A 13,462-nucleotide genomic window follows, 5' to 3' on the forward strand; every position below is an offset into this window, starting at 1 on the left:
TCTAGTCCAGTATCTTGTCTATGACAATGACATTAATCTGCTTCTGCAGGACAAGTCACCTTCCTTCCATTCTCCCAAAACCAAACAATCCCCAGAGAGTCTATCTCGACCTTCACAGGCTGTAACAGAGATAGGTTTAATAAACTGTAATGCCCAAGGCTTAGTATGGTGTCTATTTCCCCCCATCATTAAATGGGAAATTACTTTTGATGAGTCTTGATGGCCTTGGTCATCAACATAAATGTTTGTTTCAGAATTCTGCTACAGTTTGGTCTTCATGAATTTAGTACCTAAATTAGCTCAAAACCCATAATAGTGCCATTGGTCCTGATCCTGTGCATACTTATGTCTGTTTTTAGATCTGAGCACCCAAAAGAGAACTACTTCTATTTTAACTTAAGCAATTCTAATGCTTTGATGAATCAAGAAGAGGAGTTCAATTGCTCAGCTACTAAAGAGCTGTCACCCAGCTTTGGTCCGACAGGAAGCAATCTGTTTTCAAGTTTAAAAGTCATGCAAAACATGATATAGCTATGCAAAGAGAAAAATGAAAAGGTGACCTCTAATTGTCCTGTACTTTTCATGCAACTGCTCTCTCTAGCTTTGAAATGTGAGCAGTTATCTCAAGTTCATTTTTGCTTAATGTATTCCTAAAAACCCCTGAGACTGATACAGTGTGAAAATTTTAAAATATTCACTGATCCCCACTCCCTTTTTGGTATAAGTGGCTGATGGATAATCCTTTTCTGCAAGGATATCATTGAACCCACTAGTAAAGAGCAGAGCTTCTCAGCTTCAAATAAAGCAGGCACATGTATTCATTTGTAAACATTTCTGAAGCCCTTAGAAAAATGTCAGCACAAACGTTAGCAGCTGCCTGTGGCCAGTTACGTTGCAGTTCATGCTGCACTGTCTGCTAAAGTTGACATTCACCACAACTAAAGGTTTATGTGACATCACTCACCCCCATGCATCTTCTAGAGAAGCACAATAACAACGGATTCCCTCCACAGAGAATATCTGTATTGCTCTCTCAGCATACTCTAAAATCATCTTTGAAACATGTCCCTTACAATGTAGATCAACGGAAGGTATTTAAGGTGGAAAAATAATCCAGAGTCTGAGAGAAAAACCAGTATTAGCCACATTAAAGGCACTTTCTCTATCTTTTCTCTTTTAACTGTAGTTTGGAAGAAGAGATATGTGATTAATCGAAGCCAGTAATATTTGCCAGAGAAAAATATGACACATTATGATGGCAACTCCCATTGCTGACTGATTTCATGGGCATCCTTTTCCCTTTGTTTCAGTGACTTTTGAAATACAAGCATCAGCCTCTAATCACTTCAACAGTTGCTATTTTATTTTGCTATATAACAGTGAAAAGTTAACTTGCTTTTGTAAAAATGCTCTCTGTGAAATGAAGTGGTATGGAAGATTCTGGGATTTCTGGATCTAAAAGCAGAGACTTGGCTGCATTTTAGCTCCTCAACAGAGAACAGCTCATTTATTGCTTTAGCATACTTCAGCAACTAGAGGGAGATACAGCATGTTAAGTGTTTGGCCTGGAAACTCACTCGAAAGGCCTTTCCCAAATAACAAAGAAGTCAACGTATCTAATAAGTTCAAGCCACCATCTAGGCAGTATCTCCCGACTCCCCCTGAACATATACAAAGTTTAAAATGCCCCCTCTCCTAGCAGATTCTATAATAGCACTACCACTTATCTCACTGAAATGATTTAAGACAAAAGACTAAACGCCTGAGCTGAGGACGTTTTTACTGAAACTATAAATCAACAGCATCAAAAGCAGTAGACATACAAGCTTAACTCCCTTTCTACTCAACCAACATTACTGTCCTGCATGTCTCCTTACATATAAATCACGCAAGCCAAGGAAGAGACCAGAACTAATTCCTGCCCCTTTGCTAGAATCAAATCCCAGCAGGGAATCAATTAAGCCATAGCACAGTACATGCTATTGAAATTTCACTCGCCAGGAGTCACTTGTACTTGACTGTCCCTGCTTCAGAGGCATTCACTGCTCTGGAAGTCTGAATATATAAGGAGTCTTCTACTTGTCCTTGATTAGATGACCTTGGTTAGATGAATCTACAAGGAAAGATGTTCAAATTTTTCGGGTACTGCCATACACTCCCAAAATCATGAGATTATCCTTTAAATGCACGACATTATTTCAGCTCTAGTTTTCAACAGTACTTCACTGTTCTTAAATACTGGGAAATGACTGGTAACACTTATCAACATTCCTAAAGTAAAAGCAAGGTGGGAAAAAAACTCGGACTTTCCAAAACACAACCAATTTGTTATCTTTACAAATTCGAATTGTACAATGTGATTACAACTTTACAACCAAAATGCATTTACAACCCCTAAATGACTGTGTGGTCCTCTAAGATGTCTGTGTTGTCTTTCATTACAGAAAAGGGCTGGATCATCCCTGTAAAAAGTGCTTTAAGATGCACAAATAACATACAAGCAACATGTCAGAAGTAGCAACTGTTTTTTAAACCAGTGTTGTTCACACCAACGAAAATAAATTACTACCAAAAATACTATAACTGGGCAAATTAAATACAAATGGAGATTAATCTGATAAAACACTTAGCGTGTGTTCTGTGATGATGATAAGCATGGGTTTCCCTCATTTATCTCCCAAAAATGCTTCAGTCCTTACCCAGGAACAAAGAAGAGAATAATGCAGGACAGGAATTAATTTTAGATACCATAAAGGAATCTAATAGTCCCCAGTCTGCTCATGAATGTGACAGGGATTACAGCATAAAGCTAAAGGTTAGATTAATTTATCTAGAATTTTCAGAGAAACTTAACTGGAGAGTTTTGGCGTAGGGAGAAAAATATCAAACCTGCTGGCAACGTAGAAAATTCCACAAAGGCTTCCTTTTTTTCTCGTTGTTCCAGGGGAAGCTGCCAGGGCATCTGATGGGGCTTTGCCATGACCTTCACCTTGTAGGCCATATTGGGCTTCAAATTAAAAAAATGGTACTTGTAGCTAGCAGCCTTGACAATGTCAAATTCTTCTTCATTAAGAAAGATCACATGACTGTAATTACTATTTGTAGGGAGCCAGGAGAGCTCAGCAGAAATCTGGGTTATATTGTCCACTTTAAGATTAGAGGGGGCTACTATGACATCCTTCCCAACTAACAAAGTGCACTGCAGTTCATCGGAGTTACCCTTGTTTGTAATGCTCTGAATTGATATTCGGTATGTACAAGTAGAAATGTTAAGCTTTTCTATAAGAGCTTTCGTTCTGCTTCCCAAGGCTATGTTCATCCGTACTTCTTTGTCAACCAGAACGTTGTAGCTGCTAATTGTTCCCCATCCGGGTGGCACTACCGGTGGCTCCCAGCCCACAATGACACTTTTGGCTAGTTGTTTAATAAGGGTGATTTTTCTAGGATAAGGCACAATGTCTTCTCCAATTTCATCAATATTCACATCCAGAGTCCCTGCACCATTGCTGATTACACTAGAGTCTATGTGACTTGGTGGACTTATCTCCAAGAGATCTCCTTCCAAAGTAGGACCCGAATGGTTGATAAAATTCTGATCTTGTTCACTGCTTAATGTGCTTGATAACCGGGTCTCATTGTCTTGAACAAAATCCACAAAATTTGAAGGGACTAGTCCTCTTTGTCCATCTAGAAGTTCCCCTGGTGAGAAAGGACAATGCTATTAAAATCCTTGAAGGAGCATACCTCTTGCATGTCAAGGCCTTGCAAGTGGACAAGATAAGGAAGAAGATATAAGTGAAAACTGTACATAAACAACATTAACAGCTTGAGAATGTAAAGGCTCAGTGAGGCAAAAACCAGAACTGCCAGTAAGCTTTCTTGTCAACTTAAATCTTGCCAGTAGGAAAAGCTGACAATATAAAATATCTTATAATTAGCTATGCCTGCAAGGAGCAGCTTTGCTGGTGCAGAAACTCTGTTAATTAACACAATTATGATAGGGGTAATTTTAGCAATTGATTTGGTAGTAGATGAAGGAAAGAATTGGGAGCATGTTTGACAGATGAACTGATTTGAATCTGCATGAATTAGCATGAATTCACAGATTTAAAAAAAAAATACCTTCATAAAAGCCATCTTCATCCATATCTCCATACACATAAAGGTACTTTCCTGCCGTAAGGGGGAGCTCTGCCTCTGGATTTTCATTTGGTCCATCAAAGGGGTTGTAACTGCAATGGAGTACAGATGGAAGGCATGAGCGTTCACTTACAACCCCCACACAACTGAACACTAATCAGAAAAAGGTGCACAGTTCTAAGGCTGCACAGGAAGCTAATTCCTCAGTTCAATCTTTTTGCTTCCCTCCTGAAACGTATATTTTGAGACGTCAGTTTGTTGTTGTGAACTGTAACTGTATCACCAACAGAATGCCATGAAACGCAACTATTTGTTTAAGCGCTATACACTTAAAACCACATCCTTTGCTGTAGAATTTACTTACACGTTTCTCACTTAGGTCTCTTTGAATACACTGGCCAAAATCATCTTCATTTTTTAAAGACAGTTAAAGAAAACTCACTTGTAGGGGTCTTTTCCAGTCCCATTCCATTCCATTCCATTTACTTTATATGGCAGTCTTTTACACGAGTTTATTGACTTCAGCAGAGACAAGTTAAATAAAGACAAAACCAGTAAATTTAAGCTAAAACAAGCCACTAATAGACAAAAATTTCTTATAAAGTATTTAAATCCATCTCCATCCTGAAAGAAATTTTTAGCCACAGGAATTTTTATCATGATAGTACTTTATATCTGAAATTTTAATGTGCAAAGTGAAGATGTGAGGAACTTTAAATTGTTCTTGCATTGATGAAAAAGCAATTTATAAGAACAGATTGAGACATCCTCTATAAAGTAGGAGGTAGACATTCTCATCTCATTTAGACATTGCAAGCTAGAAATACAGCAGTGGGTAAAAGAGCCATGCCATGTTAAACTTTCTCTGACAATTAAAGCACATGGAAATGGCACTATTTTGCAGCCAGTGCAAACAGGAAAGGGGTCTGCTATCCATAACATTGGTTCCAGGTAATAATTCAGTGCACGAATAAAAGTGAAGCAAAACCAAATGTTGAGTATCACAAATATATATTATATATGGAATGAACTGGTTTTGTTACCTATAACGGGCAATGCAAAGATGGACTTTCCCAGAATATCTCTGCTTTGAGGTATTGGAATTCTGATCATTATCCATCTGTAGAAGAAAAAAAAAAGACAATGCGATTTCAAGAAGATGCATGCACTGTTTTCCTGACAGGCAATATAAGTCAGACAGCAAACATGCAACATAAAAAAAAAAAAATTAAATTCTAACATGGAACAGAACTGGTTCATTTTACTTAGAATGGCTTAGCATAAAAAAGAATTGCAATTCAGATTCTAAGAGGGCAAAGAAATTGAGCTAATTCCTTGACATCTTGCTAGAGATTCAGATCACCTGTCTGAGACTGGATGTCAGTTTTCCTCAAAAGCTTGCAAAACTGACAAAGCCCCAGTAGATTGGTGCTTTGTCATTTGGTCAGTGGAGATGGCTGAAGGAGATGTGATATTGACCACACCATTGCCTTTCATGCTGCTGAGTAAAGAAATAAGCACGACTTAACCATACGAGTCTCATTGACCCCCTCACCCTCCTGACTAAGCTTTTACTAAAGTGTTCATGAAGTACAGTAAACTCAGCTACTCCAAGATGACCTGTTGAGATATGCCTAGTGTTTCTGGGCATGGTATAGCTATATGATCACATAGGCAACCTAGGGTGATACCCTAATAATTTAATCAGAAAACAACAGTAGAAACCTGATACCAGTGACTAAGTACTTAAGACAAATGTTGAGTTTAGAGCTGGTGCAAGCGTCAACTTCCAAACACTTGGAAACAATGAGTGTCACATAAAATATACCCCCTTGCCAATCCAGTCCACAGCAGCAGCATCTGTTGAATTCCACCCTTTCCACTAACTGAAAGAAATAATATATTTCCTCTGAATTTACCATCATATTTAATTCAATTCTGCAAAGCGACACATTTATTCCATTAACAAATCTGGTCTACAAAACCTGGAGATGAAATTGTGGTGCTGAATCAACACAGACTCCACCTATTTTAGCTCTGCGCTAGGAATCCCACTGGTAAAATAGTAATTCTTTCTGTTATGCTTCAAGCCTAGTACAGTTTTTAAAGTGAGAGATGCACTTCTTTCCTCCACTTCTTTTACAGCACGCTGTGAACCCTTTTAGGAAAAATGAACAACTTTTCGCCTGAGCTGAGAGATCTTTAATTAAGGTAGAAATACTAGGTTTAACAGTGGGTTTAAACTAGGTTTAAATAAGATAAGTTGTCCAAAAATTGACCGAAATTTTACAATCTGGACAGAGTGAATATTGAACTGCAACTTTCAGGCCTAAACTGGTCCCTGCTTTGTTCCCAGTATGGAACAAAAGCACACCAGAAAAATACTGAGGCAAGTCACTTTTCCTCTGAATTAACTCGTAAGAGGTGGGTTAGCTTGTTGGGTTAACACGACACACACTATTCTGCCAACACCCCACTTCCAGTGAGGAAGACAGTAATAGTCAGCTAACAGGTATTCTCCCCTGGGTAGCATTTGGGGATGCAGGCAAATTTTCAAGGGTTACCATCCTGATACCTTTTTATGGGCATGTCACAAAGCTCATAACTAACCCAAAAATGCTTATTCTAGAAGACTTTGTTACTAGTAACAATCAGGGAAGTTGCAGATATATTTTTGCAGAGCATCTTTTTTTTTATTTCAGACTTCACAGCATTATGCTCCATTTTTAGATTTTATTCATACACTCTCCCCCTGGGTCTGGATACCTCTAAAAAAGAATGGAGCTTAATTTCTGTGAGCTTGCATAATGTAAGTATGTATCACATAATTACACTCTAGAAGGCACACAATGAACAATTCTGCAAAAGAGGGCTTGACATTCTCAGTGAGAGATAACTCGAAAATAATAGAAAAAGGGAATTAAATTTGACGTGCACTTCTTCTGTTCCTTGCTGTTAGTTCTGCTTCCCTAAGTCTCATTGCTAAGCTGCTTTTTCTGGTTTGACTACTTCGGGCTGCTTTTTCTGTAGCCTCTTCAAAAAGCAGTGAATGTTCCCACTTTTCAGTAATGCTGCTACACATAAATATACACATATATTTATTTGTGGATAATCCTTAGATATGCCCATGGAATTCCTACTGTACAAGAATCTAATATTTTGTTGAACATCCTACACCATACTCAGGCTTGTGATCCATTTAAAAACATTTTGATTCTATCAACTTACACAGGTTCAGCAGCAATGAATATAAAATAGATAGCAAATATGCACACAGTTTCAATTTATTTACTCCTGTAAAGATTAAGAATAGAATTCAGGACTGTAAGGTGAGGGGTAAAATCTGAAGATCATTTCCTCATGGCTGTTTGCCCATATAAAACAGGCTTACCATATTTAATAGACAATAATACCCTTCTATAAAGTTTTCAAAATGTGTCTTATACCTCCATATAGTTACCATTTGTCCTAAATATCAACAACTAACTTGCTATGGCACCTTTGTAAAGCTCTTCTGAGCTTCCCATTGGCTTTCTGCTAGAATTCTACTGAAAACCAGAAAACCTTTCTAAGAAAGGAAGAACAGAACCTTTCAAAAGTACAATTAAATACAAGCTGTAAAGTTGAACAGTGGAAGAGTTTAGTGACAACACCCTGCAACTTGCAATTCCAGGTTACAGGCTCAAAATCAGTTTAGGAGAGTGTGCTGGAAACTGCTGTTAGCGGGCGGTATCAGCCTAGTTCTAGTGAGAAAATTCACATGTCATGAAAACCAGGCAAAGAACAAGTCCTGCAGAATGAGCTACTTCTCTGTCAGAGCATACCTGCCTGGACAGGGCACTGCATGGAATTTCTCTTCCAGGCTGTATCTAAGTCACACCTTTTGGTAGATATAATAACATAATAATAAACCCGTGTAACATAGACACAGACCAAGACAGACACAGACAGAAATGCTGACTTACACTTCATATGCACAGAAATAGTACAGCACTCTGAATGCATCATTGAAGGCTGAGGCTTTCATAGAAGCTTGAGGTTCTCACACACCCATTTTTTATGCTGTGTAACTTGGATATCAGCTGAGACTTCTTTGAAAGCATCAGGTAAATTACCACTGGTCATGCTCCCAACTTATCTCAGAAAATGAGAACATTCATGTCTTGACTTTTTAAAAGCAGGTGGATCAACCTGCATTGGTCCCCTGGAGAAGAGAGGTCTTGGCCCCAAAACATACATTTTCAGTAACAAATTTTAAAAGACTCACGTCTGAATCAAATCTGCATCTTGGGGTACCAGATCTTGACTTGGACAGGAATGTAGGTTTGACAGACAATTGTTCTGGTTTGTCTCCAGATACTTGAAGGGGTCGTATAAACTCTGAAATCACACAACGACTTCCAGAAGGACTTTCATGACCTGGCAGTGAACAAAACACATATGAGAATAAGTAATTGTTCTCAAGCAGAAACACTGCCAACTAATAAGCAGCAGTGAGGTATTTTCTCCTCCTGTTAGAAATCATTCTAGAAAAAGACTAAGGTAGGTAGACTGCAGAGCATAAACGTAGCTAAGCCTACTAGTTCCCAGCCTTTCAGTAAATTACATAAGTCAACAATATGTAATGGTACCTAATGTAGAAAGTGAAGGTATTTTAATTCAAAAAAATCAAAGTTAAAGTTTCCCCTAATTAAAAAAAAAAATCCACCTTTGTTCTGAGCATTTTGATACCTTTGGAGAAGTTATCTGACATGCTGTTTAACATGCCCAGCACTAAAAAGCTGCTGTTGGAACCCTTCTGTTCCTTTCAGGGACTCTGTCATGTATTGGAAAGTAGAATCAAGTCATGCATTTATCTTTTAAGAAAGCGACTGAAATGCTAATAATTTAGTTAGCAGGATATTCATTTTGAAATGAAGGGAAGTGGTTTGGCTTTTTGCAGGGCAGTCAGTTCCAAGATTCATATTTCTTAAGAGCTCCTCGTTAACACCAGTACTAAACCACATAATTTGATCACAGTGCCATCTCTCCAGTTTCTAAAAACTGGAAAACATAAACTATGAAAAAGGAAAAATCTCCAGAAATGCTTTTTGACTATTTTTATTGTGCTTTTTTAAAGCACTTAAAAATATAAAGGAAAAGGCTGTTTATATTGCACATTTAAAGGACCTAAGGAGGCAGCCTTACAAGAGGCTGAACACTCATCTCCTATTTACTCAAGTGAAAACCAGGCCTAATGGTGAGGGGAGACAAGTAAAAAGAACAACTTCATCAAGGTTGCAAGAGAGACTAATAAAATGTAATACAAAATACTTCTACATTTTTTCCCTTTTACTGTTAGTTTAGTCCCCAAACCACATGAAAAGAAGCAGGAAATTGTAAACTGAGCCTAATTATACTTGCAGCATCAGCAGAAGCTATAGCAAAGCACAGAGTCTAGGGCATTGCTGACTCCATTAGATATCCAGACTGCCTTGTCCTTTCTCTCTCTCTCATTAACATAACGAGCCTATGCTCTAATTTTTCAGACCCTGGATATGTGTAGGTTCAGCATTTCCTCTCCAGTTCTGCCAGAAGTCTGGACAGCAATGTTTTGCTACTGAATTGCAAGCTTCCCAGACACACGTCACCAGGAATCATCAGTGGAACCTTTTTATTCATATTGCAGAGGAGAATAAGCTCCAAAACATATCATCAGAGGGTTTTTCTGGTGTGCTCCTTAGTCCAATATGATTAATTCTCTCTGCATCACTGTAATTTACAGCAGGACAGCTTAAGCACATTGACAGCAGGGAAATATACAAGTCATCATACAAAACATTAATTACAAGCAGCCTGCTTACAGCAATCTCCAGGCTGGAAAAGGGCACATTTTTTATTCTTGGAACCTTTCTCACATATATAACAGAAAAGTCATCCCTGTTCAGAAACCTTTAGCCAATTTAGCTCCTTCTGTTTGCTGTTAATGTGCTTGCCATATCAGCCTGTCAGCGCCAAGCCTATAAATAATTGGTCCAACTGTGATTATTCATTCAGGAAACTGTTGTTTGGTCTCATACCTCCTGGATTTTTCAAGCTTTGTTATTAAATTAGTTGCACTACACACAAAATGTGGAGAAAGATTCTTGGACAATATAGCCCTTGCTTTGTCTACATATAGGAAGATAACCAGGATAGGAACACACATTATCAAGAACTCCAGGAATATCAAAATACTGGAAGATATTAAACCGTCTTATTTTTTCCACTTGCAAAACAGGGTACATAAAATTTACCTTGAGTCCGTAATACATAGGAGAGAAAACTGTGTGGTAGTTGTAATTCTATCATGCGACTGGACACATTTATGGCTCCAGATGGTGTTAATAACTAGATACAGCCTACTTAGATACCTCACTTCCCATCAGAGTAAGTCTATATCCATATCCATCAATGTATGTGGAAATACAGCTTCTGCCCCAAATCTAGCTCTGCAAAATGGATCTGTCTTCCTAACTGGACTTATTGCTGCCTTCAGTGTCCTCTGTTGCTCTATTCATTTGGCTACTTGTGCAATGTAACATCTCCCTGCTCAATAAAATCTGCACTGGGTGCCATCAACTCCTGTCTCTTGATGAAAAAGTGTGTGAAGTAACAGAAGCTGATCCTTTAAGGCTCTTTCCCATGCTGTCGGACTGCTTTTATGTGGGACCACAATGTGATCCATTTCTTAAAGCAGCTTAAAAATGACTGCATTTTCACAGTATTCTAATATCTGCAAGAAATTGGAAAGAACAGGTTTTCGGGCAAGCCGTATCATACAACCTTAGCAGTTAGTTCCTGTGTATTCTGTACAGGAGACTTTTTTTAAAAGGTCATCAGATGCTTAAATAAGATATGTAAGTTCATGCTGATTCTATGTATGCAGAGCCACAGTTGGATTAAAAATAAAAAACCACAAGCATCGTTAAGCAATGCCTTTGCAAAAAAGCAAAATTGAGATTCACTGTGCATGAAGCACGTTCCTCCTGAAACCTCCTGCATCTCTGTAATCTCCTGATCATTTCTATAGAGGATGTCTACTTTTGCGGATTGTGAGTATATGAGTACAGACAAAAATGGCTGCATTTAAAAACTGGCCCAACTTTACCTCCAAAATAAGAAGCAATTTCAAACTAGGTTCTCCTGTTCATCCAAGACAATTTCACTGATGTCCCTGGGCTTGAACAACAGAATGTGGAGGAATCAGACCTAAAAAGACTGTTTTAAAACTTGTTAACTCACTGGAAACTAAGAAAAAAAAAATGCACCTTTCCTTCTATATTTGCACTCTGGAAAAAACTAAGAGTTAAAAATCAAAAATACAAGAGGTCAGTTCATAAGAACACACAGCAGCTTCTAGAAATGTATCTTTTTTTCTCTAAATACTAGAGAAGAACCTTATAAAGCCACAGGGTTTTTGTCCGTAAAGTCTCGTAAAATCCTTATACCCTCAAAATGGCCTTTATTTTCCCATGACTGGCCACTATCTGTTAAGGAAGGCTGAAGAACACCCTTTCAAGCAAAGAGGTAAGGAAGAGCACCAGACTCAATTTAAATGTCTCAGCAGAATTGAAGCTGGCCATACTTGCAGTACAATTAGACTCTCCATTTTATTTATTGGAACTGCTGATTCATTATGGACTCCCTAAATTATCTAGAAAGGCCATTTAAATGAGCCTTTTATCTGAGGAATAATAAATCTTAAGGTTTCTGTATCTGATTGTGACATTATTATATGTTTAGAGTGAACTTTTTACATTCTAATCTATTCTGGCTAGGTTTATTTCATTTCCTGATACATTCAAACATCACCAATTAAGGCAAAGCAGCTGGTCATAAACTGATCTCATTTCCGTCATTTGCTTTGCTTTGAAAGCTGTCCTTGTGTTCCCTCTTGTGTTCTTTCTTCCTCACACATAATAAAAATAATTACACTTCTGGTTTGAAGAACTTGCTTTAGCATTACCATCATTATTGTGAAATGGTTGATTTCAATAATTAGAAATCCTGCCCACTTGCTTAAACATTACTTTATTGTTATCAGTGCATTCATACTGAGAATGAATATCGTCCAAGGATTTCTGACGTTTATACATCAGTGCTGCAGGCCCTGAATTCTAAGTCGCATAAAAATCAATAGGTTATGAGAAAAGGTTTCCAGAGCAAGGCCCTTAAATGACTTCAGTACAGACCTAGATGTGTTTTCTGTGTTTTCAGTCAACGAGTTCTTGGAATATTTCTGTTTGTTATGTTTTGAATGTTTTGAAGGTTTTTTTTTAAAAGCTGTTTCCGTTAGTAGTTAAAAAATAAATATAAGTTAGTTCGGAGAGTTTGACTGAGGACCTCAAAAAGTTTATTTGATTTTTATTTGAAGATTGGGGCCTATTTAGATCAATTCCAGAGATACAGACTGGACCTTCACTAGCTGCCTGAAGGACATTTCAATACCTAATTACCTTTCCTTTAAAATTAATTGTTGCTTTGAAAATCCCGTCCTTAGAGACATGAGGAGCTAATCTTGTTGATATTAAGGAAATTTCCACTAAATTCTTATGGCTTTCAGGTAATGCCTTCTGAATTCTCCATTTACTGCACTTTAATATCCACTTAGGTAAGACTTGCAGCTCCAGAAAAGCCTATAGCAAATATACACCACAGTGGGCAAGACTGCAAACAGCTTGAATTTTGTGTTCAAAAACCCAAGGCAAACAACGTACAAAGTTACTGAAGTGAAATGAAAGAAGGATGTCACCTTGGTTCCTTTTGACTTGGTTTCACATTGAGTTTAGCACCCTTCACTGAAAATAACTGCTTATCTGTAGCAATAGGGAAATGATTTGTGATTTCTAGGCCCTATGCCTCAGAATTTTTCTAGAAGCTTAGGAAGGTGAAATAAAAAAAGTCAAGACTATTTCATCTTTCCAGTTCCTCTTCATAGTCATTTCAAAACAACTTTGGGGGAATTTGTAAGTAATGGAAATTACCTGACAAGTGTTCCTTTGCAGAACAAGTAGTTAAAGTCATTCTAGCATGGGTGATACTGAGCTGGTGAGCACACTCCTCAGCCTTGACAACAACATAGTTGTAATACACAATCTAGCATTCGATTTGCATGCAAGTTACTTTCAAGTGTCCTCAGGTAACCTCTCGCCTTGATCTTTTAAATTTTCTTATGAATAATGAATTGTTAACAAAGTTGTGTACTTAGGAGGAGCAGTTGCCTCTGGCAACAGGAGATGACCTGCCAAAAGTTCAACACAGATCTTGGAAAAACACATACTGTATTGAAGATACTAGGCAC

The 13,462-nt window shown here is 37.9% G+C and overlaps 1 protein-coding gene across 2 annotated transcripts in view; it reads right to left on the reverse strand.

The window, feature by feature from the left end:
* Nucleotides 1-13,462, reverse strand: part of RIMBP2 (RIMS binding protein 2) — a 64,181-nt gene that overhangs the window by 32,767 nt on the left and 17,952 nt on the right. For both annotated transcript variants that reach the window (XM_072880076.1, XM_072880077.1), the window contains 4 exons: nt 8,408-8,559; nt 5,184-5,260; nt 4,123-4,232; nt 2,890-3,699 (listed from right to left, as the gene is read on the reverse strand). In XM_072880076.1, coding sequence (XP_072736177.1) covers nt 2,890-3,699; nt 4,123-4,232; nt 5,184-5,260; nt 8,408-8,559 — 1,149 coding nt within the window. The remainder of the gene's footprint in view (nt 1-2,889; nt 3,700-4,122; nt 4,233-5,183; nt 5,261-8,407; nt 8,560-13,462) is intronic.

Source organism: Ciconia boyciana, chromosome 15 (genome assembly GCF_034638445.1).
Source record: "Ciconia boyciana chromosome 15, ASM3463844v1, whole genome shotgun sequence".
NCBI lineage: Eukaryota > Metazoa > Chordata > Aves > Ciconiiformes > Ciconiidae > Ciconia > Ciconia boyciana.